Source organism: Bufo bufo, chromosome 7, assembly GCF_905171765.1.
Source record: "Bufo bufo chromosome 7, aBufBuf1.1, whole genome shotgun sequence".
NCBI lineage: Eukaryota > Metazoa > Chordata > Amphibia > Anura > Bufonidae > Bufo > Bufo bufo.
In genome coordinates, this window is record NC_053395.1 from 232,950,985 (window position 1) to 232,978,269 (window position 27,285).

The following is a 27,285-nucleotide window of genomic DNA, read 5'->3' on the forward strand; positions in this document are numbered from 1 at the left end:
GAGCTCCCTCTAGTGGTGGCTGTATATATCTGTATGCAGTAATCTCCTGAGCTCCCTCTAGTGGTGGCTGTATATATATCTGTATGTAGTAATCTCCTGAGCTCCCCCTAGTGGTGGCTGTATATATCTGTATGTAATAATCTCCTGAGCTCCCTCTAGTGGTGGCTGTATATATCTGTATGTAGTAATCTCCTGAGCTCCCTCCAGTGGTGGCTGTATATATCTGTATGTAGTAATCTCCTGAGCTCCCTCTAGTGGTGACTGTATATATCTGTATGTAGTAATCTCCTGAGCTCCCTCTAGTGGTGGCTGTGTATATCTGTATGTAGTAATCTCCTGAGCTCCCTCTAGTGGTGGCTGTATATATCTGTATGCAGTAATCTCCTGAGCTCCCTCTAGTGGTGGCTGTATATATCTGTCTGTAGTAATCTCCTGAGCTCCCCCTAGTAGTGGCTGTATATATCTGTATGTAGTAATCTCCTGAGCTCCCTCTAGTGGTGGCTGTATATATCTGTATGTAGTAATCTCCTGAGCTCCCTCTAGTGGTGGCTGTATATATCTGTATGTAGTAATCTCCTGAGCTCCCTCTAGTGGTGTCTGTATATATCTGTATGTAGTAATCTCCTGAGCTCCCTCTAGTGGTGGCTGTATATATCTGTATGTAATAATCTCCTGAGCTCCCTCTAGTGGTGGCTGTATATATCTGTATGTAGTAATCTCCTGAGCTCCCTCTAGTGGTGTCTGTATATATCTGTATGTAGTAATCTCCTGAGCTCCCTCTAGTGGTGACTGTATATATCTGTATGTAGTAATCTCCTGAGCTCCCTCTAGTGGTGGCTGTATATATCTGTATGTAGTAATCTCCTGAGCTCCCTCTAGTGGTGACTGTATATATCTGTATGTAGTAATCTCCTGAGCTCCCTCTAGTGGCCGCTGTGTATATCTGTATGTAATAATCTCATGAGCTCCCTCTAGTGGTGGCTGTATATATCTGTATGTAGTAATCTCCTGAGCTCCCTCTAGTGGTGTCTGTATATATCTGTATGTAGTAATCTCCTGAGCTCCCTCTAGTGGTGACTGTATATATCTGTATGTAGTAATCTCCTGAGCTCCCTCTAGTGGTGGCTGTATATATCTGTATGTAGTAATCTCCTGAGCTCCCTCTAGTGGTGACTGTATATATCTGTATGTAGTAATCTCCTGAGCTCCCTCTAGTGGTGGCTGTATATATCTGTATGTAGTAATCTCCTGAGCTCCCTCTAGTGGTGACTGTATATATCTGTATGTAGTAATCTCCTGAGCTCCCTCTAGTGGCCGCTGTGTATATCTGTATGTAATAATCTCATGAGCTCCCTCTAGTGGTGGCTGTATATATCTGTATGTAGTAATCTCCTGAGCTCCCTCTAGTGGTGTCTGTATATATCTGTATGTAGTAATCTCCTGAGCTCCCTCTAGTGGTGACTGTATATATCTGTATGTAGTAATCTCCTGAGCTCCCTCTAGTGGTGGCTGTATATATCTGTATGTAGTAATCTCCTGAGCTCCCTCTAGTGGTGACTGTATATATCTGTATGTAGTAATCCCCTGAGCTCCCTCTAGTGGTGGCTGTATATATCTGTATGCAGTAATCTCCTGAGCTCCCTCTAGTGGTGGCTGTATATATCTGTATGTAGTAATCTCCTGAGCTCCCTCTAGTGGTGACTGTATATATCTGTATGTAGTAATCCCCTGAGCTCCCTCTAGTGGTGGCTGTATATATCTGTATGCAGTAATCTCCTGAGCTCCCTCTAGTGGTGGCTGTATATATCTGTATGCAGTAATCTCCTGAGCTCCCTCTAGTGGTGGCTGTATATATCTGTATGTAGTAATCTCCTGAGCTCCCTCTAGTGGTGGCTGTATATATATATATATATCTGTATGTAGTAATCTCCTGAGCTCCCTCTAGTGGTGGCTGTATATATATCTGTATGTAGTAATCTCCTGAGCTCCCTCTAGTGGTGGCTGTATATATATATATATATCTGTATGTAGTAATCTCCTGAGCTCCCTCTAGTGGTGGCTGTATATATCTGTATGTAGTAATCTCCTGAGCTCCCTCTAGTGGTGGCTGTATATATATATATATCTGTATGTAGTAATCTCCTGAGCTCCCTCTAGTGGTGGCTGTATATATCTGTATGGAGTAATCTCCTGAGCTCCCTCTAGTGGTGGCTGTATATATCTGTATGTAGTAATCTCCTGAGCTCCCTCTAGTGGTGACTGTATATATCTGTATGTAGTAATCCCCTGAGCTCCCTCTAGTGGTGGCTATATATATCTGTATGCAGTAATCTCCTAAGTCCCTCTAGTGATGGCTGTATATATCTGTATGCAGTAAGCTCCTGACCTCCCCCTAGTGGTGGCTGTGTATATCTGTATGTAGTAATCTCCTGAGCTCCCTCTAGTGGTGGCTGTATATATCTGTATGTAGTAATCTCCTGAGCTCCCTCTAGTGATGGCTGTATATATCTGTATGCAGTAAGCTCCTGACCTCCCCCTAGTGGTGGCTGTGTATATCTGTATGTAGTAATCTCCTGAGCTCCCTCTACTGGTGGCTGTATATATCTGTATGCAGTAATCTCCTGAACTCCCTCTAGTGGTGGATGTATATATCTGTATGTAGTAATCCCCTGAGCTCCCTCTAGTGGTGGCTGTATATTTCTGTATGCAGTAATCTCCTGAGCTTCCTCTAGTGGTGGCTGTATATATCTGTATGTAGTAATCTCCTGAGCTCCCTCTAGTGGTGGTTGTATATATCTGTATGCAGTAATCTCCTGAGCTCCCTCTAGTGGTGGCTGTATATATCTGTATGTAGTGATCTCCTGAGCTCCCTCTAGTGGTGGTTGTATATATCTGTATGCAGTAATCTCCTGAGCTCCCTCTAGTGGTGGCTGTATATATCTGTATGTACTAATCTCCTGAGCTCCCTCTAGTGGTGACTGTAGATATCTGTATGCAGTAATCTCCTGAGCTCCCTCTAGTGGTGGCTGTGTATATCTGTACTTCCTCTAGTGGTGGCTGTATATATCTGTATGCAGTATTCTCCTGAGCTCCCTCTAGTGGTAGCTGTATATATCAGTATCTCGTCCACTCTTCATACGTGGCCCCGTCTGACATGTCTGATGTTTATGGTTGCACAGTGGCTCCGGAGTTCCTCCTAAACCTGGCGGACGTCATCTGTGTAGTGGGCGACACTGTGATTTTACACTGTAAGGTGTGCGCGCGGCCGAAGCCTAACATCACGTGGAAGGGCCCGGACCAGAGCGTCCTGGATGGAGACAGCAGCGCCTGCACCATGTCGGCCAGGTGAGCGCCCATCTGTGTATCTATGTCCTCATACATTGCAGTCCCATGTAAATTCCTCTTCATCACTGCATCATGAAAAGTCCTAAAACTAATAGACTTTATGCTACAATTCTTAAGATCTCTGCTTGCTGTCAGTGAATTTTATTTATTTAAAGTGAAAATTTCCACACGTGACAATCTCTGTTATTCTCATAGTGAGTCTGGAGACATCCGACTGAGGATCTGTAACCTCATGCCTCAGGACAGCGGCATCTACACCTGCGTGGCGACAAATGAGCATGGCTCCGCCTCCACATCTGCCACCATCAAAGTTCAAGGTACCCCTCTGGGGTGATGCACTCTCTGCTGCAGTCATGGAGATATCATGCTTGCTCTTGGGTTGTTATGGAAACAACAGACTAACCCTGGATAGACTATTTGTCATGTGATGTCTCAGGTTAGTCTGTTGTTTCCATGACAACCCCAGAGCAAGCATGATATTTGCTCCAGTAGTGAGTAGATCAGGGGATGCCCCTGGAGGCGTCAGTCCAGAGGTATTAGGGTTCTGCTCCTGACATCACCAACTCTGTCTTGTGTTCTGCCGGTAGGTGTCCCCGGGGCCCCCAGCCAGCCCATTGCTCAGGAAAGAAGCAGCACCTCTGTCATCCTCCGCTGGCTACCGCCCTCCAGCACCGGCAACTGCACCATATCGGGGTACACGGTGGAGTACAAGGATGAAGGTGAGGGGGGCTGCTCGGACCCACGGAGGTCCCCATGTGTGGTGTGGAGGGGAGCGCCCTGATGGTCACTCTCCTCACTGTCCAGGGGTGGGGCCATGCAATGCCCCTCCTACTCTAGACACACACCCTGCGGTGGGTGTAACTGTCCAGGGGTGGGGCCATGCAATGCCCCTCCTACTCTAGACACACCCCTGCGGTGGGTGTAATTGATTGACTCGCTGTTTGTCCGCAGCTTCTCCGGTATGGCAGCAATCTGTTGCCTCAACCCTGGACACTTACCTTGTGTTGGAAGACCTAAAGCCAGGAGGTACCTACCAGTTCAGGGTCAGCGCCAGCAACCCCTGGGGCATCAGCCTTCCCAGCGTCTCCTCTGAGCCCGCCCGACTGCCCGAGAACGGTGAGTGGTGAGCGCCGGCCAGGAGCACAACAGGACAGATTCATCCCCCAAAAATGTGACCTACCTCCCAGAGCATGATACTTGCCCCCAAAGACATCCCCAAAAGCTCCATAAGCTCAACACTTTTGTCTTCGTAGATGCAAACACGTATGGAGCCGCCATATGCTGGAAGGAGAACTTTGAGCAAATGTACCTGGAGCAGCAAGAGATAGGAAGGTAAATCTATGGCGCCCCTGCAGCATGAGGACCCTGTGCCACCTGTCAGCGCCCCTTCCCCAGATTTCCTGGTTGCCATGGGGTCGCCCCTCTCAACCATCTTCTTCCTCCATCCAGGGGAAGGTTTTCTGTGGTGAAAAAATGTGTCCAGAAGAATTCCCGGAAGGACGTCGCAGTGAAATTTATAAATAAGAAACTGAAGAAGCGAGAACAAGCGGCGCACGAGGCGGCCCTGCTCCAACACCTGCAGCACCCGCAGTACATCACCCTGCACGACACCTACGAGTCCCCCACCGCCTACATCCTCGTCCTGGACCTGTGAGTTCTTATATACACAGGACATACTGACCACAGAGCTCCCCCTAGTGGTGGCTGTATATACATCTGTATGTGAGGAGCTCCCCCTAGTGGTGACTGTATATACATCTGTATGTGAGGAGCTCCCCCTAGTGGTGACTGTATATACATCTGTATGTGAGGAGCTCCCCCTAGTGGTGACTGTATATACATCTGTATGTGAGGAGCTCCCCCTAGTGGTGACTGTATATACATCTGTATGTGAGGAGCTCCCCCTAGTGGTGGCTGTATATACATCTGTATGTGAGGAGCTCCCCCTAGTGGTGACTGTATATACATCTGTATGTGAGGAGCTCCCCCTAGTGGTGACTGTATATACATCTGTATGTGAGGAGCTCCCCCTAGTGGTGACTGTATATACATCTGTATGTGAGGAGCTCCCCCTAGTGGTGGCTGTATATACATCTGTATGTGAGGAGCTCCCTCTAGTGGTGACTATATATACATCTGTATGTGAGGAGCTCCCCCTAGTGGTGGCTGTATATACATCTGTATGTGAGGAGCTCCCTCTAGTGGTGGCTGTATATACATCTGTATGTGAGGAGCTCCCTCTCGTGGTGACTGTATATACATCTGTATGTGAGGAGCTCCCCCTAGTGGTGACTGTATATACATCTGTATGTGAGGAGCTCCCCCTAGTGGTGACTGTATATACATCTGTATGTGAGGAGCTCCCTCTAGTGGTGGCTGTATATACATCTGTATGTGAGGAGCTCCCTCTAGTGGTGGCTGTATATACATCTGTATGTGAGGAGCTCCCTCTAGTGGTGGCTGTATATACATCTGTATGTGAGGAGCTCCATCTAGTGGTGACTGTATATACATCTGTATGTGAGGAGCTCCCTCTAGTGGTGGCTGTATATACATCTGTATGTGAGGAGCTCCCTCTAGTGGTGACTGTATGTGAGGAGCTCCCTCTAGTGGTGACTGTATATACATCTGTATGTGAGGAGCTCCCCCTAGTGGTGGCTGTATATACATCTGTATGTGAGGAGCTCCCCCTAGTGGTGACTGTATATACATCTGTATGTGAGGAGCTCCATCTAGTGGTGACTGTATATACATCTGTATGTGAGGAGCTCCCTCTAGTGGTGGCTGTATATACATCTGTATGTGAGGAGCTCCCTCTAGTGGTGACTGTATATACATCTGTATGTGAGGAGCTCCCCCTAGTGGTGGCTGTATATACATCTGTATGTGAGGAGCTCCCCCTAGTGGTGACTGTATATACATCTGTATGTGAGGAGCTCCCCCTAGTGGTGGCTGTATATACATCTGTATGTGAGGAGCTCCCCCTAGTGGTGACTGTATATACATCTGTATGTGAGGAGCTCCCCTAGTGGTGACTGTATATACATCTGTATGTGAGGAGCTCCCTCTAGTGGTGGCTGTATATACATCTGTATGTGAGGAGCTCCCTCTAGTGGTGACTGTATATACATCTGTATGTGAGGAGTTCCCCCTAGTGGTGGCTGTATATACATCTGTATGTGAGGAGCTCCCTCTAGTGGTGGCTGTATATACTTCTGTATGTGAGGAGCTCCCTCTAGTGGTGACTGTATATACATCTGTATGTGAGGAGCTCCCCCTAGTGGTGGCTGTATATACATCTGTATGTGAGGAGCTCCCTCTAGTGGTGGCTGTATATACATCTGTATGTGAGGAGCTCCCTCTAGTGGTGACTGTATATACATCTGTATGTGAGGAGTTCCCCCTAGTGGTGGCTGTATATACATCTGTATGTGAGGAGCTCCCTCTAGTGGTGGCTGTATATACTTCTGTATGTGAGGAGCTCCCTCTAGTGGTGACTGTATATACATCTGTATGTGAGGAGCTCCCCCTAGTGGTGGCTGTATATACATCTGTATGTGAGGAGCTCCCTCTAGTGGTGGCTGTATATACTTCTGTATGTGAGGAGCTCCCTCTAGTGGTGGCTGTATATACATCTGTATGTGAGGAGCTCCCAGTCAGGGCCGGTTCTAGGTGAAATGGGGCCCTGGGGCGGAAAACAATAAGGGCCCCCCCCCCCCCCACATGACACTTGCTGACTTTAACGTCCCTTATTGTAAACAAATGCAAGTGGCAAAGCAAGATGTACAAGTAAAAATCCCCCTAAATGCACATTTCTCCAGTCCAACTGACTCCAAACAGAACCAGGGCGGGCTAGTACACTGGCACGGGTGAGATGGTGCCTGGGATAGATCCGACCCAGTTTAATCAACCAACCTACCAGACTGGGATGGATCCCAATCCATTTTAATCAACCAGTTACTGGTAGGTTGGTTGATTAAACTGGGTCGGATCCATCCATCCCAGGCACCATCTCACCCGTCCCAGTGCCAGTATGCCCCGCCAACCCTGGCTCCCGGCGGTGTTCAGCATATATTGACAAGAATCTGGGGCATTACATGATGTAATACCACCCAACTTTCCTGCTGTCCAGCATGGCACATGCGCAGAGACATGAGAAAAGTGTGAGGAAGTGAGTGCCCCCCCCTCCCCCATCCTCTGTGTCATGCAGGACAGCTGGGAGACACCGACATTACGTGCTATTAGAGATGAGCGAACTTCTGTTTTAAGTTCGGCGTCTAAAGTTCGGCTTCCGGTTAGCGGAGGATCCCGATATGGATTCCGAATTCCGTTGTGGTCCGTGGTAGCGGAATTAATAATGGCCATCTGTACTTGCTATCCTGCATGACACATGTGCAGAGACAGGAGTCTCTGGGAAAGCTGGGTGACCCCCTCCCCTCTGCCTTTCCATGTTCTTATTATCTGCATTCATGCCTTGCAGGATAGCAGGAAATCTGAGTGACATCACATGATGTAACAGCACCCAGCTTTTCTGCTGTCCTGCATGGCACATGTGGAGAGACATGAGAATAGTCTGAGAAAGCTGAGTATAAGGGCTACTTTCACACTTGCGTTCAGAGCGGGTCCGTCTGATGTCTGCCCAGACGGATCCGCTCCTATAATGCAGACGATGGGATCCGTCTGCATTGTATTTCAGAAAAAAATCTAAGTGTGAAAGTTAGTCAGACGGATCCGTCCAGACTTTACATTGAAAGTCAATGGGGGACGGATCTGTTTGAAGAATGAGCCATATTGTGTCATCTTCAAGCGGATCCGTCCCCATTGACTTACATTGTAAGTCTGGACGGATCCGTTTGCCTCCGCACGGCCAGGCGGACACCCGAACGCTGGCAGACGGATGCATTCTCAGCGGATCCGCGTCCACTCAGAATGCATTGGGGCCGTACGGATGCGTTCGGGGCCGCTTGTGAGCCCCTTCAAACGGAGCGCACGAGCGGACACCCGAACGCAGGTGTGAAAGTAGCCTTACAACTCCCACCTCCCCTCATATCTTCTCCTACCTCTGCACTTGTGCCATACAGGACATCAGGAAAGCTGAGTCACATTACATAATAGCACCCAGCTTTCCTCCTGTTCTGAATGGCATATGTGCAGAGGAATAGCCTGGGAAAGCTGAGTGACCCCCCTCCCCCACACATACACCTCTGCACAGTCCTCACCTACAAGTAGTCACTTCATTACTGGTGGGCTTGTGGCAATCCAGAGGAATCAGGCGGGAGGCGGAGCTAGGAGGCGGGAGAAAGTTAGGAAGATAGATGGGGGGGGGACTCTCCTCCACTGGGGGCCCCCCTTCCTCACGGGCCCCATAGCAGCTGCGTGGTCTGCCTATGGTAGGTACGCCACTGCTTTGCTTCTCCTTCAATCCAAGTTCTCTGCTCTGGGCAGGGGGGGCGGAGCCTGTGGTAACATAACATACGTCAGCCAGACGCTAGACGTGCCTGTGCTGTGCATGCCGCTGCTCCAGTCTCGGATCTCTTAAAGAGACAAGCAGCGCAGCGCAGCCGCCGGCGTCCGGCGGGGGGCCCCTCCACTCCAGCCCAGTTTTAATTACATTACTGCGGCACGGCGCCACACAGGCACACAATAGAATTATAGATATAATAGTAGTTGCGGCCAGGCCTGCGCTGGGGGCCCCTAAGGAGTCGGGGGCCCGGGGGCAATTGCCCCCCTTGCCTCTATGGTAGCGCCGGCCCTGCTCCCAGTAGTGGTGGCTGTATATACATCTGTATGTGAGGAGCTCCCTCTAGTGGTGACTGTATATACATCTGTATGTGAGGAGCTCCCCCTAGTGGTGACTGTATATACATCTGTATGTGAGGAGCTCCCCCTAGTGGTGACTGTATATACATCTGTATGTGAGGAGCTCCCTCTAGTGGTGACTGTATATACATCTGTATGTGAGGAGCTCCCTCTAGTGGTGACTGTATATACATCTGTATGTGAGGAGCTCCCCCTAGTGGTGACTGTATATACATCTGTATGTGAGGAGCTCCCCCTAGTGGTGGCTGTATATACATCTGTATGTGAGGAGCTCCCTCTAGTGGTGACTGTATATACATCTGTATGTGAGGAGCTCCCCCTAGTGGTGTCTGTATATACATCTGTATGTGAGGAGCTCCCCCTAGTGGTGACTGTATATACATCTGTATGTGAGGAGCTCCCCCTAGTGGTGACTGTATATACATCTGTATGTGAGGAGCTCCCCCTAGTGGTGGCTGTATATACATCTGTATGTGAGGAGCTCCCTCTAGTGGTGACTGTATATACATCTGTATGTGAGGAGCTCCCCCTAGTGGTGGCTGTATATACATCTGTATGTGAGGAGCTCCCCCTAGTGGTGGCTGTATATACATCTCTATATGAGGAGCTCCCCCTAGTGGTGGCTGTATATACATCTGTATGTGAGGAGCTCCCTCTAGTGGTGACTGTATATACATCTGTATGTGAGGAGCTCCCCCTAGTGGTGACTGTATATACATCTGTATGTGAGGAGCTCCCCCTAGTGGTGGCTGTATATACATCTGTATGTGAGGAGCTCCCTCTAGTGGTAACTGTATATACATCTGTATGTGAGGAGCTCCCCCTAGTGGTGTCTGTATATACATCTGTATGTGAGGAGCTCCCCCTAGTGGTGACTGTATATACATCTGTATGTGAGGAGCTCCCTCTAGTGGTGACTGTATATACATCTGTATGTGAGGAGCTCCCTCTAGTGGTGACTGTATATACATCTGTATGTGAGGAGCTCCCTCTAGTGGTGACTGTATATACATCTGTATGTGAGGAGCTCCCCCTAGTGGTGTCTGTATATACATCTGTATGTGAGGAGCTCCCCCTAGTGGTGGCTGTATATACATCTGTATGTGAGGAGCTCCCCCTAGTGGTGACTGTATATACATCTGTATGTGAGGAGCTCCCCCTAGTGGTGACTGTATATACATCTGTATGTGAGGAGCTCCCCCTAGTGGTGTCTGTATATACATCTGTATGTGAGGAGCTCCCTCTAGTGGTGGCTGTATATACATCTGTATGTGAGGAGCTCCCTCTAGTGGTGGCTGTATATACATCTGTATGTGAGGAGCTCCCCCTAGTGGTGGCTGTATATACATCTGTATGTGAGGAGCTCCCTCTAGTGGTGACTGTATATACATCTGTATGTGAGGAGCTCCCCCTAGTGGTGACTGTATATACATCTGTATGTGAGGAGCTCCCCCTAGTGGTGGCTGTATATACATCTGTATGTGAGGAGCTCCCTCTAGTGGTGACTGTATATACATCTGTATGTGAGGAGCTCCCTCTAGTGGTGACTGTATATACATCTGTATGTGAGGAGCTCCCCCTAGTGGTGGCTGTATATACATCTGTATGTGAGGAGCTCCCTCTAGTGGTGGCTGTATATACATCTGTATGTGAGGAGCTCCCTCTAGTGGTGACTGTATATACATCTGTATGTGAGGAGCTCCCTCTAGTGGTGACTGTATATACATCTGTATGTGAGGAGCTCCCCCTAGTGGTGTCTGTATATACATCTGTATGTGAGGAGCTCCCCCTAGTGGTGGCTGTATATACATCTGTATGTGAGGAGCTCCCCCTAGTGGTGACTGTATATACATCTGTATGTGAGGAGCTCCCCCTAGTGGTGACTGTATATACATCTGTATGTGAGGAGCTCCCCCTAGTGGTGTCTGTATATACATCTGTATGTGAGGAGCTCCCCCTAGTGGTGGCTGTATATACATCTGTATGTGAGGAGCTCCCTCTAGTGGTGGCTGTATATACATCTGTATGTGAGGAGCTCCCTCTAGTGGTGACTGTATATACATCTGTATGTGAGGAGCTCCCTCTAGTGGTGACTGTATATACATCTGTATGTGAGGAGCTCCCCCTAGTGGTGTCTGTATATACATCTGTATGTGAGGAGCTCCCCCTAGTGGTGGCTGTATATACATCTGTATGTGAGGAGCTCCCTCTAGTGGTGGCTGTATATACATCTGTATGTGAGGAGCTCCCTCTAGTGGTGGCTGTATATAAATCTGTATGTGAGGAGCTCCCTCTAGTGGTGGTGCATTTCTCGTTATCACGCTTTTGTGTCTTTTATTTCACAATATATTTGGGGGGCAGGGGACGCTTTGTGTTGACCAGTTTCGTCTCGTTAAGGATGGAGGATGGGCGGCTGCTGGATTATCTAATGAACCACGATGAGTTAATGGAGGAGAAGGTGGCATTTTATATTCGGGACATCATGGGCGCCCTCCAGTACCTGCACAGCTGCCGCGTTGCCCACTTAGACCTGAAGGTGAGTTGTTCCTGGGGGGCTCCCGCAGAACCTCCGCCCGCTCGGTCACCCAGCTTTCCTGCGGCCCCCAGGATCCGGCTTCTTATTCTGAGGTCTTTGTTTCTGCAGCCGGAGAATCTGATGATCGACCTTCGGATCCCGGTTCCGCGGGTGAAGATCATTGACCTGGAGGACGCCGCGCAGATCGCCGGCCATCATTACATCCACCACCTGCTGGGGAATCCTGAATTTGCTGCTCCAGAGATTATTAAAGGGGCGCCGGTCTCCCTGGCGACGGACATTTGGAGTCTGGGGGTGCTGACCTACGTGATGCTGAGCGGGGTGTCGCCCTTCCTGGATGAGAGCAGAGAGGAGACGTGCGTGAACATCTGCCGCGTGGACTACTCCTTGCCCCCGGACTACTTCTCCAGCGTCAGTCCAGCGGCTCAGGACTTTGTCCGGGCGACGCTGCAGGAGGAAACGCGCTGGAGGCCCACGGTGGCCACGTGTTTGCTACATCCGTGGCTTCAGCCACATTACAGTAATTATTCCAAAGTCCCCTTGGACACCACGCGCCTGGCGACCTTCATAGAAAGGCGCAAACACCAGAGCGACGCCCGACTGCTGCCCAACGCCAAGAGCTTTATCGTCAGCCGCAGCGCGATGGGGACATGATGGCGGCACAGTCGTGGTACTGGTTCATTGACGGAGGCCGCGCTGTGTACAGTATTAAGACAAATCTGTGGCGCGGGGGCGTGTCCTCGCGGCCACATTCACCATGTTCTGTGTGAATTATTCTAGGACTCGGATCACTCTTGGTGCTGTCCAATGAACGGTTTAACCCTTACTGCTGCTATGGTCACATGACCCGCCTGGTCCTCAGACACTGGATTCCGACTGTTACTGTTTATAATGTACCGTAAATATCTTGCGCTCTGTGAAACAATCCCGCGACCGGAACCGAGATCGGAGATATCACTGTGCAATCGCTGGACGCCATCCCCTCCCCCGAGCGCTTTATTTATTTATTTATTTATGATTTTGGGTTTGACTGTGGAGATGAAGGGGTTAAGAGTGAGCAGAAGTCAATTTATACCGGTATATACACAGTATATGGCGGCGCAGAGGAGCCACGGCGGAATGTACCATCTTACACTGTGGGGGGTCTCTGCCAAATCTGGAATGAGTGAGCGGATGGTAAGAGAAAGGCGAAGGGTTAATGGTACAATCCACCCCGTGTGGGGGTCAAATACATCATCAGGACTCCCATCATATATCATGAATACTCCCATCATTTATCAGTTCTCTCAGTGATCAGACCCATTTCTGTGGGGGGCACAGGTAAGACACAGCGGCAGCAGCGCCCCGCGCAGACCCTGAGCGTACGGATGATTATACACTGTGGCCCCCCAGCACTAACAGTGACCTCCTGTAAAGTATGTGCACCCCTCATATCTCCCATGATGCATCATTTGCAGCTGTCTGGCTCCTCCCCCTGAATATTCCCGCGGCGCGGTCAGATCCTGGTCCTTTTACTGCATTTTGCTTTGATTTTATGGCTGCGTGATATCCCTGCCGTGTGCCCGATCCTGTCATATGAAATAAGGGGCGGAGTCTGACAACTGTAAGCAGGCCTAGGAAAGTAGAAACCTCCAGACTGGCAACTGGCGTGTGGGAGGAGCCTTTCCACTATGCAGGGGAGGAGCCTGTACAGTAAGAGGGGGAGGAGCCTGTACAGTAATCAGGGGAGGAGCCTGTACAGTAAGCAGGGGAGGGGTCTGTACAGTAAGCAGGGGAGGGGCCTGTACAGTAAGAGGGGGAGGGGCCTGTACAGTAAGAGGGGAAGGGGCCTGTACAGTAAGAGGGGGAGGGGCCTGTACAGTAAGCGGGGAGGAGCCTGTACAGTAAGCAGGGGAGGGGTCTGTACAGTATGTGGGGAGGAGCCTGTACAGTATGCGGGGAGGGATCTGTACATTATGTGGGGGAGGAGCTTGTACAGTATGCAGACAAGGAGCTTGTACAGTATGTGGGGGGAGGAGCCTGTACAGTATGTGGGGGAGGAGCCTGTACAGTATGCGGGGGAAGGAGCCTGTACAGTATGTGGGGGAGGAGCCTGTACAGTATGCATGTAGGGGTATGTACAGTATGTGGGGGAGGGGTCTGTACAGTATGTGGGGGAGGACCCTGTACAGTATGCGGGGTAGGAGCCTGTACAGTATGCGGGGGAGGGGTCTGTACAGTATGCAGGGGAGGGGTCTGTACAGTATGCGGGGGAGGAGCCAGTACACATATGGGCACTGACTGGTGTATTCTGGAGTACAGGAAGTACAGAGTCGTCTGGAGTGGGAGAAGCGACCTAGTCACGAGACCTGCGGACCTCAGGGTCTGGTCTGTTTCTGCTGACCGCTCCTGAATACCCGGATGTCACAGTAGAAGCTGCTGCCCGCCGCCGCCCCTTCATAGCACGCAGTGTAATAGATGATTATGGATTAGTAACTCTCGAGGTGCTGGGCGGCGGCTCTTGTCCGGGGGTGGGGGGATATTCTGTAGCATTGCCATCTCGCTGTTAATATTTGCTTTGCACAATGTGAAATAAAGCTCCTCTGTCAACGCTTTTCCTGCGACTTCACTGACATTTGTCTCCATGAAGCGAGATCAGCGGCGCCGGATGTAATATAGGGAGAGCCAGGAGCAGATTGGCTATAGACCCTACAGGGACCCGGGGGGCCACTCAAGCCCTCTTGATGGTGGCCGCAGGTCCCTCCTGAACTCAACTGTATTACTGTCCTCGTGATGGGGATACAGTTTAAGGCCCCCTGCACACGACCGTTTTTTTCCCCCGTTTACTGGCCGTTTTTTGCGTTCCGTATACAGAACCATTCATTTCAATGGTTCCGCAAAAAAAACTGAATGTTTTCCGTATGCATTCCGTTTCCGTATTTCCGTTCCGTTTAAAGATAGAACATGTCCTATTATTGTCCGCAAATCACGTTCAGTGGCTCCATTCAAGTCAATGGGTCCGCAAAAAAAACTGAACACATACGGAAATGCATCTGTACCATCTATTGAAAATGTAATGCCCAGCCCAATTTTATCTATGTAATTACTGTATACTGTATATGCCATACAGAAAAACGGAACGGAGAAACGGAACAGAAACGGGAACACAACGGAAACAAAAAACGGAACAATGGAGCCGTGAAAAACGGACCGCAAAACACTGAAAAAGCCATACGGTTGTGTGCAGGAGGCCGTATACTGTGGTGAGGGCAGCAATATTTTGTGCTGTCCTGCGGTATTTGGTTCCGCGGGGGCGGTATTGCAGGCCCCACCTACTAAGACTGGCCCCGAAACGTCGCATTGTATTGGTGAATAAACATTTGGGATATTGAAGACAAGAGATGCTGCGGTTTTCCTACAAAGTCTGTTTATGTCTGGGGGAGTATAGAAGACAGGCGGACGCCATACTGACTGTATATAGAAGACCGGCGGTCGCCATACTGACTGTATATAGAAGACCGGCGGACGCCATACTGACTGTATATAGAAGACGGGCGGCCGCCATACTGACTGTATATAGAAGACCGGCGGTCGCCATACTGACTGTATATAGAAGACCGGCGGACGCCATACTGACTGTATATAGAAGACAGGCGGACGCCATACTGACTGTATATAGAAGACCGGCGGTCGCCATACTGACTGTATATAGAAGACCGGCGGACGCCATACTGACTGTATATAGAAGACCGGCGGTCGCCATACTGACTGTATATAGAAGACCGGCGGCCGCCATACTGACTGTATATAGAAGACGGGCGGCCGCCATACTGACTGTATATAGAAGACGGGCGGCCGCCATACTGACTGTATATAGAAGACCGGCGGCCGCCATACTGACTGTATATAGAAGACGGGCGGCCGCCATACTGACTGTATATAGAAGACCGGCGGCCGCCATACTGACTGTATATAGAAGACCGGCGGTCGCCATACTGACTGTATATAGAAGACCGGCGGCCGCCATACTGACTGTATATAGAAGACGGGCGGACGCCATACTGACTGTATATAGAAGACGGGCGGCCGCCATACTGACTGTATATAGAAGACCGGCGGCCGCCATACTGACTGTATATAGAAGACCGGCGGACGCCATACTGACTGTATATAGAAGACCGGCGGTCGTTCTGTGACACTATCACTGCATCACAACCCCAGGGGTTAAAGATCGTAGCGGAGGATCGCCAGTGCCCCGCTGGTCACCGCAGCGATTATACAGTGCTGTACATGGTGTGTTCTCCAGTCACATCCAGAGCTGCAGTCACCTCACGTCTATACTCCAGTCACATCCAGAGCTGCAGTCACCTCATATCTATACTCCAGTCACATCCAGAGCTGCAGTCACCTCACGTCTATACTCCATAGATCATCTCTGGGTTCGGGCGGTTCTGCTGGCAAACACAGGGTGACCCGGACCGTCCAGGATAAGTCGCGGTTCGGTCGTGAGCTGTAATGCCGCCGCTGTCCCGCAGGGGGCGCTGGGTCACTATGTTCTCCTACTGTAATGAGGGATCACGCTGTCGCCGCCATCTTTTTGGAGTCTGGAGTGTAGCGGATGCCGAGCTCTGGCGCCCCCTGGTGTTTGTGCTGGAGGCCGGAAGTGCAGCGCACGTGGGGAAGATGGAGCTGCTGGCGGCGGAGCTTCACCGGGTGCAGGCGCTGAAGAGCGGGGTCCTGTCCTTCACCTGAGGGGCGCGGGAGGAGGGAGAAGTCACAGGATGGAGGGAGAAGTCACAGGATGGAGGGAGAAGTCACAGGAGGGGGGCACTGGATGGAGGGAGAAGTCACAGAAGGGGGGGGTCACTAGATGGAGGGAGAAGTCACAGGAGGGGGGCACTGGATGGAGGGAGAAGTCACAGTAGGGGGGCACTGGATGGAGGGAGAAGTCACAGGAGGGGGGGTCACTAGATGGAGGGAGAAGTCACAGGAGGGGGGCACTGGATGGAGGGAGGGTCACTAGATGGAGGGAGAAGTCACAGGAGGGGGGCACTGGATGGAGGGAGGGTCACTAGATGGAGGGAGAAGTCACAGGAGGGGGGCACTGGATGGAGGGAGGGTCACTAGATGGAGGGAGAAGTCACAGGAGGGGGGCACTGGATGGAGGGAGGGTCACTAGATGGAGGGAGAAGTCACAGGAGGGGGGCACTGGATGGAGGGAGGGTCACTAGATGGAGGGAGAAGTCACAGGAGGGGGGCACTGGATGGAGGGAGAAGTCACAGGAGGGGGGCACTGGATGGAGGGAGAAGTCACAGGAGGGGGGCACTGGATGGAGGGAGAAGTCACAGGAGGGGGGCACTGGATGGAGGGAGAAGTCACAGGAGGGGGGCACTGGATGGAGGGAGAAGTCACAGAAGGGGGGGTCACTAGATGGAGGGAGAAGTCACAGAAGGGGGGGTCACTAGATGGAGGGAGAAGTCACAGAAGGGGGGGTCACTAGATGGAGGGAGAAGTCACAGGAGGGGGGCACTGGATGGAGGGAGAAGTCACAGTAGGGGGGCACTGGATGGAGGGAGAAGTCACAGAAGGGGGGGTCACTAGATGGAGGGAGAAGTCACAGGAGGGGGGCACTGGATGGAGGGAGGGTCACTAGATGGAGGGAGAAGTCACAGGAGGGGGGCACTGGATGGAGGGAGGGTCACTAGATGGAGGGAGAAGTCACAGGAGGGGGGCACTGGATGGAGGGAGAAGTCACAGGAGGGGGGGTCACTAGATGGAGGGAGAAGTCACAGGAGGGGGGGTCACTAGATGGAGGGAGAAGTCACAGGAGGGGGGGTCATGTTTTTGACCTCTGACTCGCGCAGGTCGCCTCTACCGGACGGCTCGGCATGCGGGGGCGCAGTATCACACGGTCTGCGGCGTTCCGTACACCGCCCTCCCCCTCACCACCATCATTTGTCAACTCAACAGTTACCGATGCTGATCCGCAGGAAAGAGGCCAAAGATTACGGTGAGTGGGTCATGTGACTGGCGGTCCTGGACGGTGTCCAGCTGGGTGCGGAGGTCGGATCCGTCATCCTTGTCTTCTCTTCCAGGAACCAAGCGTCTGGTGGAGGGCGCCATCACCCCGGGGACACCTGATCATTGAGGACAGCGGAGGGGCTGCAGGTGACGGACGCCATTGTGCTGGTGGACAGAGAGCAGGGCGGGAGAAGCTGGCGGAGAGCGGCATCACGCCATCTGCACCCTCAGCCAGCGCATGGACGTCCTGCAGCAGCTGGAGACGGTGGAGAACGTCAGGAGGTTTATAGCAGGGTGAGCGCACCCGTCCGGGCCCCCGCAGCGCCCTCAGCTACTCCACCCGCGCCGCCCTCCCACTCACCCCATGGCACAGCGGCTGCTCTGCCTGATGGAGAAGCAGCAGAGTAACCTGTGCGTGCCAGCCGACTTCACGGAGCTGCTCCGGCTGGCCGAGGAGCTGGGACCCTCCATCTGTATGCTGAAGTCCCACGTGGACATCCCGAGTGACTACGCCCCCGACGTCTCCGGGCGCTCAAGTTTGCAGACATTGGGAACACGGTGACGTGAGGGTGAGGACCCCATCCTTCTCGGTCTCTGGGGGGCACGGTGACCCAACTTTTGATCTTTTCTGTAGGTGGCGTTTTCAGAATCTCTTCTTGGGCCGATGTGGTGAATGTCCATGCTCGCTGGGCCCCCGGGTGGTCCAAGGTCTGCAGGAGGCGAGGGAGGAGTTGGGCAGGGGCTGCCTCGTGATCGCTGAGATGAGTTCCAAGGGGTCACTGGCTACTGGAGAGCGCACCAAGGCGGCTGGGAGTAGTCTGCTGGTGGCGGCCTATAAGCACCCGTAAGGGGGTATCCCCCCATCTGTGGTGGCTTCTGCAGTAGGGTCTGGCACCGATGTGTCTCCCTCTCGCTTGATGTATGCCCATCTGTTTGCGGTGGAGTCTGGCGGGAGGTTAAGGGGGCTCCGCGGTGGGGTCTGGCGGGAGGGGAAGGGGGCTCCGCGGTGGGGTCTGGCAGCGAAGTGTCTCTCCGCTTATGTATACCTGCCCCTCTGTCGATGGTGGGGTCTGATTGTTCTCCTCTGTCCCCCCAGGTGGCGGAGGAGCACCCCACCTTTGTGTTCGGCTTTATCGCTGGAGGTGAAGTGAGTGAGCGGCCATGGTTTCTGCACCTGATGCCGGGAGGTGAGTGCTATCACAGGACACCTCACATCATACAGAAACCAGGCGCCTCATGGCCGCTCCTGCCCACACCACAGGTGACCAGATCCGACTACAGGTGGTAGGGCGCGGAGGGGCATGCTGCGACCCCGCTGGTCCAGAAGATGGGATCCGGTGACCCCTTCACTACTGATCTGTGTGGATGTAGTGAGCAGCTGGAAGACCCCCATAAGATCCACTCTCCGGTTATGGGGGTCACTCACAGGAGCTTCTCTGAGACAGCCGTACCAGACGTCCTGTCATCTCACAAGTGGCTGGAGGGGGGTACCACGCTGGTCACTTTTCTGATATCATGGCCGCCACAACGGTACGCCGGATCCCAGCAACACCAGACAGACCCCATTAAAGGCGCCAGCAACCCCTGACTGGAGACGTGGACGTAGCCTGTGCTCACACCATTGGGCTGCAGCCTGTGGCCCCTTGCGGACTTCTGCACTGACACATTGCGCCAGCACCAGCTGCGTGAGCAGGATGAGCTCAGAATGTGTCCAGGCCCAGCCGTGCGTTGATGCTAAATGAGGCAGCTTTAAAAAGGGGCGTTGTAAAAAAAACTGCGCCAGGTTTAGGGTGTGCACCGGAGACCGAGCGCAGCTTTTATAATATCTACATTTAGTACAGTAATCACCACTGTTCTCATTCATGGACAGCTAGCAGAGTTCTTGAAATTCAGTAGAAGTTGTCACACACTTTCCTGGGCAGCAGCATCATACATGTAATTATCAGCGTCCACCAAGATTTAACCCATTTATCAACTGGACACCTCCCTGCTGGGTGCTTGCTGTCAGTGAATGGCTCCTCAGTAAACTGCACCAGACACGTATCCTGCGAGCTGTAAACCTGTGGAGGCGTCCAGCAGGAGGCGCTCTGCTCCTGCAGGATTACATCGGGGAGGTTGACATTCTTGGGTTTCGCTCCTGACTTGAGGCCCCCGCCCGAGATTCATGAGCGCTGATCGCCACAGACTTTACAGCCTTTATTAATTTAATGTTATTACAATGATTGCAGCAAATTTTAAAAATATTCTCTGATGCTAAAAACGGAGCAATTAAAAATCCAGGAAACTGTTAAACATCAACTTGGGACGGTCGTCTGGATAAAGTCGCAATGGCCGGATATACAAAAATAATTTCAATAAAAGGTAAAAAACGTACCAAAGAGTCTGCAACAAGCAGCGGCCAGAGATCATCCCAGGGTCTGCGCGGCGTCCAGTCTAGAAATGTCCTCGGGGGGGCAGAGCCACCGAGTCCTCCCTACAGTACACCCCTCATATACATCCATTAGCCCAAAAGTGTCCCCCGACTCTATATGCGCACGTACAGTTAGGGAAGACTTAGTTCCTGACAGGAGTCCAGTGGGCGGTCTTAGTGAGCTGTAGGACCGCCCACCGGACTCCTGGCAGGGAGTCAACTCTATATGCGCATGTGCAGTTAGAGGGAAGACTGTTCATCCCTGACAGGAGTCCGGTGGGCGGTCCTACAGCCACACAGCTGTGAATCACTGATAGGACCGCCCACCGGACTCCTAGGCAAGTTAACCCTAGACCTCGCTCCTGCGGCCGCAGATCGGACATCTGCACAATGTGAACGCTTCCCTTCAAAAGCAAACCCACCGCTAAAGTGAAAAAAATCCCAGTAAGTTAAGAAGTCTGCTGCACCCAGCTTTCCCGGGGTTCTGATCAGAAGCCCGTGCTCTTCCACATGCCTTGGCCTCCAGGAAAGCTGGGTGACCGCTCTGGTAACATCACCGAATCCACAGCTCATGGTGGCCGACTTTCATTCACTGCGTCCGACTGCGGACCCCGTCACCCTGATTAGTCCTGGACTAGTCACTAATAAAATCCTAGTTATCTATGTGGCACGCTGTGGGTTAATCTACGCCCGGGCAGCAGGTTAGGACGCCGTTCTGCTCGCGCTCAGTGTAGGATCCAGGGGGCAGCCCCGCAGCAGAAGTCAATAAAAATGTGCAAATAAGCCAATGGCGGCCAGCTCCGGCCCGCTCACAGCGCCCTCTAGGGTTAGGGTAATGCAGTGCACGCGCCTCAGTCCACATCACCCACAGGTTGGAATCCGTTGGACGTCCCATTGTAGGATTTCGCCACCATGCTGTACATCTCGTCTATGTTGTAGGTGGAGATCGGCTGCTGGTACAGCGGGTTGGACGCCTGTCGGGAGAATGCACTCATTATGAGGGGCACAAGATGGCGGCATGCAGGTCCGCCCACTGACCACGTGCCCCACACTCACCATTTCATACTTGGCTCTGGACCGCTCACTCTGAAACCGTGCAAACTCGCGGCGATCGTGGATAGTCACCAGCAGTTTCCAGACCGCCAGGAGAACGAGGCCAACCAGCAATATGCTGCCCACCACCGCCAGCAGCACCATCAGGGCATCCGGGGGGCTGCCGCACTCTAAGGAGGAGACATGGCGGGGTCAGGTGGAGTGAGCTGAATGCAGGGCGGGAGTCAGCGCCAGTCCTGCAGGGGGCACGGGGAGGCGCTATCACCACCCCCCAGGTCTGACCACTCACCCGGCTCCTTCAGCGCGGTCAGGACGGATCTCCCGCTCGGGTCCTCGGAGTACGTGAACCTCATCACACATTCATTCTCCGTCTTGTAGACGCACAGAACGGCCTCAGAATTCTCGGCATCTGAAAGACAAAGTAAAATGTGAATGGAGCCGCTGCCCGGGAGGAGGCGCACGTGGAGGAGCCCGCGACCGCGGGTAGGGGGTCTGGAATCACCGAGGCATAAGGAGCACAATACCTCAGGGAGCCTGCATTCCCAGTAACGAGCAGCAGGTGGCGCTGTGTGCAGGTGGTCCAGGCGCCAGCTGTCCTCATCTGTGAATAGCGCATGCCAACTTGGCGCAAAACTCCAAACATCAGCAAAACAGAAAACATCCCGCCGCATTCCTGGGGGGAGGGGCAGCGCAGATGATATAGGGACACTGGAATCCCGCACATTCCTGCAGCTTCCTGTCAGGACATATGGAGTCCATTATGTCCGAGAAGCCAAAAACAAGACCAGGGACCACCGCCGTGCACCGACGAGACTCCGCCCTCAGCGTGACTGAGCCCTCCACATCGCGCGTGGGCACAGGATCCGTCACAATCTGCCCACTCCCCCCCAACAGCAGAGGTCACTGACTCATTGTAACAAACTGTCAGCACAGGAGAGAGCTGCTGGGGAGTGAACAGAGGAGCATCTTTCACAGCTGAGGGGTTGTTACAATGTATTACATTTGTATGGCTTCAGACTCTGCAAGCTCAACATGGCAGCAGCAGCACAAGTCCCTCCTGTGCTGACAGATCGTCACAATGTATCAGGCTGACCTTGCTGAGGGTTTGTTACAGTTTTATCCAGTCTACATAATCCTGTGTGGACCCCAGGCTGATACATGTTACCTGCACTGATACATTGTAACAAACTTGGCACAGGATGTGTGCAGCTGATACAGAGCCTGAAAAACCAGCACAGTCATTCTCACAGGTGAAGGTCTGTTACAATGTATCATGCCCAGACAATCCTCTGAGAGAGATACATGAGCAGCACAAATCTTCTTCCTGTCCTGATGGTTTGTTACAATGTATCAGTGAAGGTAACATATCAATCTGGAGTAGGGCTGAAAGGATCCATCGATGTAATCGAAGCAAAAAAATCCGACAGTTTCCCTGCATCGAGGATTCGTTTAAATCACGTGACCACAGAGCGCGAGCGAAATGAAGCTTCTCACTTGAGCTCCGTGGCCTCCGACTCGGCACCGCGCTGCACTGGCCACGGCCTTGCGTGCACAAATCATCAGCGCGCTGGCTGGCGCTGTGTGTGACGTCAGGTCCCCCCCCCAGTGCATGCTGGGATCCGTCTCCTGCGGACTCCATGTGTCAGCGCATGCCGCACTGCCAGGAACGGGAAGTAGAAAGCTGGGCACCTGTGATTTGAAGGGGCTGATGGCGCTGGGCGAGATGGATGGCATGGAGGGGCTGATCTGATGGCACTGGGGGGGGGTATAGCCGGATACAACCAGCTATATGGGGGAGTTGGGGGCATAGCCGGATACAACCAGCTATATGGGGGAGTTGGGGGCATAGCCGGATACAACCAGCTATGTGGGGGAGTTGGGGGCATAGCCGGATACAACCAGCTATGTGGGGGGCATAGCCGGATACAACCAGCTATGTGGGGGGCATAGCCGGATACAACCAGCTATGTGGGGGGCATAGCCGGATACAACCAGCTATGTGGGGGGCATAGCCGGATACAACCAGCTGTATGGGGGAGTTGGGGGTATAGCCGGATACAACCAGCTATATGGGGGAGTTGGGGGCATAGCCGGATACAACCAGCTATGTGGGGGGGCATAGCCGGATACAACCAGCTATGTGGGGGGGCATAGCCGGATACAACCAGCTATGTGGGGGGCATAGCCGGATACAACCAGCTGTATGGGGGAGTTGGGGGCATAGCCGGATACAACCAGCTGTATGGGGGAGTTGGGGGCATAGCCGGATACAACCAGCTATGTGGGGGGGCATAGCCGGATACAACCAGCTGTATGGGGGAGTTGGGGGCATAGCCGGATACAACCAGCTATGTGGGGGGGCATAGCCGGATACAACCAGCTATGTGGGGGGGCATAGCCGGATACAACCAGCTATATGGGGGAGTGGGGGGCATAGCCGGATACAACCAGCTATATGGGGGAGTGGGGGGCATAGCCGGATACAACCAGCTATGTGGGGGAGTTGGGGGCATAGCCGGATACAACCAGCTATGTGGGGGGCATAGCCGGATACAACCAGCTATGTGGGGGGCATAGCCGGATACAACCAGCTATGTGGGGGAGTTGGGGGCATAGCCGGATACAACCAGCTATGTGGGGGAGTTGGGGGCATAGCCGGATACAACCAGCTATATGGGGGAGTGGGGGGCATAGCCGGATACAACCAGCTATATGGGGGAGTGGGGGGCATAGCCGGATACAACCAGCTATATGGGGGAGTGGGGGGCATAGCCGGATACAACCAGCTATATGGGGGAGTGGGGGGCATAGCCGGATACAACCTGCTATATGGGGGAGTGGGGGGCATAGCCGGATACAACCAGCTATATGGGGGAGTGGGGGGCATAGCCGGATACAACCAGCTATATGGGGGAGTGGGGGGCATAGCCGGATACAACCAGCTATATGGGGGAGTTGGGGGCATAGCCGGATACAACCAGCTATATGGGGGAGTGGGGGGCATAGCCGGATACAACCAGCTATATGGGGGAGTGGGGGGCATAGCCGGATACAACCTGCTATATGGGGGAGTGGGGGGCATAGCCGGATACAACCAGCTATATGGGGGAGTGGGGGGCATAGCCGGATACAACCAGCTATATGGGGGAGTTGGGGGCATAGCCGGATACAACCAGCTATATGGGGGAGTGGGGGGCATAGCCGGATACAACCAGCTATATGGGGGAGTTGGGGGCATAGCCGGATACAACCAGCTATGTGGGGGAGTTGGGGGCATAGCCGGATACAACCAGCTATATGGGGGAGTTGGGGGCATAGCCGGATACAACCAGCTATATGGGGGAGTGGGGGGCATAGCCGGATACAACCAGCTATATGGGGGAGTGGGGGGCATAGCCGGATACAACCTGCTATATGGGGGAGTGGGGGGCATAGCCGGATACAACCAGCTATATGCTCAATCGACTAAAATAATTGTTTGCTGCAGCTCTCGTCTGGAGTCCACACAGGATTCTGTAAACTGGATACAATGTAACAAACCCTCAGCAAAGTCACAACAGATTTATAGCCACTGAATGCAAACCATGAATGTTCCCAGCCACTGACAGGAAACAGAGATCTTGAAAGTGTCAGATAATGGAAACCCTGTGTATAAGGTCCATTCACACGTCCGTTGTTTCTTTCCTGATCTGTTCCGTTTTTTGCGGAACAGATCTGGACCAGTTCTGTACCCATTCATTTTCAATGGGTCCTGAAAAATAAATCAGACATTGAGCTGTCCGATTTTTTTCAGGACCCATTGAAAATGAATGGGTACAGAACTGGTCCAGATCTGTTCCGCAAAAAACGGAACAGATCCGGAAAGAAACAACGGACGTGTGAATGGACCCTTAAGACAAGCAGAGCTCCTCATTATCCGCTGATAATTAAGGGATTGACCACCGCTCCTCTGCACCCTCACCCAGTAATGGGTAGCTGCTCCTTTAAATGTCTTAGGCCTAGGATCCACGAGTTGCTCTCCCCACGATCACCACGTCGGCGGCGATGTACGGAGCCCCAGGCGGTCGGGGGGGGTCTCTGGAGACATTAAAAGGAGCAGATCCCTCTATTGATGACGTACCGAGCGTCTCCACCAGGAGGATGTCGTCCTTGCACAGCTTCTGGCAGGTGCGGTTGTCGGCGAGGCGTCCGGTCTGGTAGAGGCGACACTCGATGCAGTCCCTAGAACAGAGGTGGAAAATCTTCAGAAATCCAAATGGCGAACCCTACAGCGCCGCAGAGTCATCACGGGCGCCGTCGCTCCGCACCATTTTGCACGTTACCTTTTCGTTCCGCAGGCGTCGGGGCAGGTGGGGCACTTCTCACAGGTCTCCCCGAAGGCTCCGGGCTCAATACACTGGCAGCGGCCACACACGCAGGCCCCTTTCCCGCTGCACATGCGCCCGTCGCTGGACACGCAGCTCTCCGTCTCCGTGGTGCAGTTACAGTTATCACCAACGTAACCGGCGTGGCATTTACACTCCCCGCAGTCACACTCACCGTGCCCTGCAAGACAAGGGTTAAACCGTGTGACCAGCAGCACATCACCCCCATCATCCCCAGGAGCACACAGCCCAATCACCCCCATCATTCCCAGGAGCACACAGTGTATCACCCCCATCATCCCCAGGAGCACACAGCCCAATCACCCCCATCATCCCCAGGAGCACACAGCCCAATCACCCCCATCATCCCCAGGAGCACACAGCCCAATCACCCCCATCATCCCCAGGAGCACACAGCCCAATCACCCCCATCATCCCCAGGAGCACACAGCCCAATCACCCCCCATCATCCCCAGGAGCACACAGCCCAATCACCCCCATCATCCCCAGGAGCACACAGCCCAATCACCCCCATCATCCCCGGCCCCAGGGGCTCACAGTGAGGACACTTATCCTAAGGTGTCTGTAGGCTTTTTCTGTGGCCCCTGGTTGGATTGATACCCAGGGCCCCGATGATGTCACTGAGACCCCCCACCCTTGTGAATACTTTGTTTGCACCCCCAGGAGTTGTGGAGAGCGGGGGCCCCGCATAACGGACCAGTCACGGCGCCCCACCCCTAAGCCATTATCAGGGGACCCGAGGATTAGGCCTCAGCTGTGGCCGCATTCACTTCAGTGGGGCTGCAAAAAAAATAAAAATAAAGCAGACAGCGCTCCGTGTCCTGTCCGCCCGTATGTCCGGTCCATCCACAAATATGTAGAACATTATCTATTACGGACAGTTCTATTATGGGCTGGACGTCCTGTTCCGTAAAACACACGTGGCCGCTATCCATGTTTTGCAGGTCCACAATTTGCAGACCGAAAAATGGCTACAGTCATGTGCATGAGGCCTTAATGGAGCCCAACATAAGAGGAGCAGAAGAAGCCAAAGCTGGAGGCCGGGGGAAGGGAAAGGAGAACACAGGCGGAATGTAGACGGGGCCCCTGCTGGGATTTAAACCCGAGAGCCATAGGCAGCAGAGCCAAGCGATAAACACCCCCCCCCCCCAAATCCGACAGCTGCCCCCCAACATCAGGACGGGCGGCCGGTAATGCCCGTGGCCAGGTCTAGAACTGGTTTACCACTGCAGCCAATCAGAGCTCCTGGTTTATGATTCCAGGGCAGTTGATACAATAAGGCCTGCGTTTTCATTGGATGCAGTTGGCAATAACTATAAAAGAGCAGCTGTCCCTTTAAATGAAACACTACTCTCAGCAGGACTGAACTGTCAGCCCTAGGAGCAGAGTGTCAGAATTCCCACCGCCGAGACCGGCTCAGTCCTGTGCCAAAAACTGCAGGCCGCCCCGCGGTCATCGTCCTCCGTGAGGAGACTGCGAGAGGAGAGCGGCCTTAAAGGGACAGATGAGAACAGTGACTGCAACATGTCACGTGTCCCTATGGAGGAACGCACCGCCATTGTGAACCCAATTATATGATGGAACGAAAGAAAGGGTTTACAAAGTTAACTCTTCAGTGCACAGATGGGGGGAGAGGGGCATTTCATGGGCCAGAATGGAAAAAAAAAAACACCCACAGCAAATGATGTCCATATGGCTGATAACAGGGGGCAATAGATTGTATTCTCCTGTCCTA

At 52.8% G+C, this 27,285-nt stretch overlaps 3 protein-coding genes across 10 annotated transcripts in view; 2 read left to right on the forward strand and 1 right to left on the reverse strand.

Moving 5' to 3' along the window:
- KALRN (kalirin RhoGEF kinase) overlaps positions 1 to 12,752 on the forward strand; it is a 270,877-nt gene extending 258,125 nt beyond the window's left edge. For all 8 annotated transcript variants that reach the window (XM_040439928.1, XM_040439929.1, XM_040439930.1 and 5 more), the window contains 8 exons: positions 3,180 to 3,345; positions 3,541 to 3,662; positions 3,933 to 4,064; positions 4,297 to 4,461; positions 4,599 to 4,677; positions 4,795 to 4,995; positions 11,563 to 11,701; positions 11,810 to 12,752. In XM_040439928.1, the coding sequence (XP_040295862.1) occupies positions 3,180 to 3,345; positions 3,541 to 3,662; positions 3,933 to 4,064; positions 4,297 to 4,461; positions 4,599 to 4,677; positions 4,795 to 4,995; positions 11,563 to 11,701; positions 11,810 to 12,355 (1,550 nt within the window). In that variant the 3' untranslated portion in view covers positions 12,356 to 12,752. The remainder of the gene's footprint in view (positions 1 to 3,179; positions 3,346 to 3,540; positions 3,663 to 3,932; positions 4,065 to 4,296; positions 4,462 to 4,598; positions 4,678 to 4,794; positions 4,996 to 11,562; positions 11,702 to 11,809) is intronic.
- Positions 12,753 to 16,195: 3,443 nt separating this feature from the next.
- Positions 16,196 to 19,308, forward strand: UMPS (uridine monophosphate synthetase). The gene is given in 9 exon segments (XM_040441543.1): positions 16,196 to 16,409; positions 17,546 to 17,635; positions 17,638 to 17,691; positions 17,777 to 17,818; positions 17,821 to 17,890; positions 17,892 to 18,214; positions 18,217 to 18,384; positions 18,387 to 18,526; positions 18,799 to 19,308. Coding segments are annotated over 9 exon segments (1,293 nt in total). The 3' UTR covers positions 18,991 to 19,308.
- Positions 19,309 to 20,185: 877 nt separating this feature from the next.
- ITGB5 (integrin subunit beta 5) overlaps positions 20,186 to 27,285 on the reverse strand; it is a 29,505-nt gene continuing 22,405 nt past the window's right edge. The window contains exons 11-15 of the mRNA XM_040439939.1: positions 25,488 to 25,710; positions 25,286 to 25,386; positions 21,455 to 21,574; positions 21,169 to 21,335; positions 20,186 to 21,086 (exon numbers count right to left, since the gene is read on the reverse strand). Of these exons, the coding sequence (XP_040295873.1) occupies positions 20,964 to 21,086; positions 21,169 to 21,335; positions 21,455 to 21,574; positions 25,286 to 25,386; positions 25,488 to 25,710 (734 nt within the window). The 3' untranslated portion in view covers positions 20,186 to 20,963. The remainder of the gene's footprint in view (positions 21,087 to 21,168; positions 21,336 to 21,454; positions 21,575 to 25,285; positions 25,387 to 25,487; positions 25,711 to 27,285) is intronic.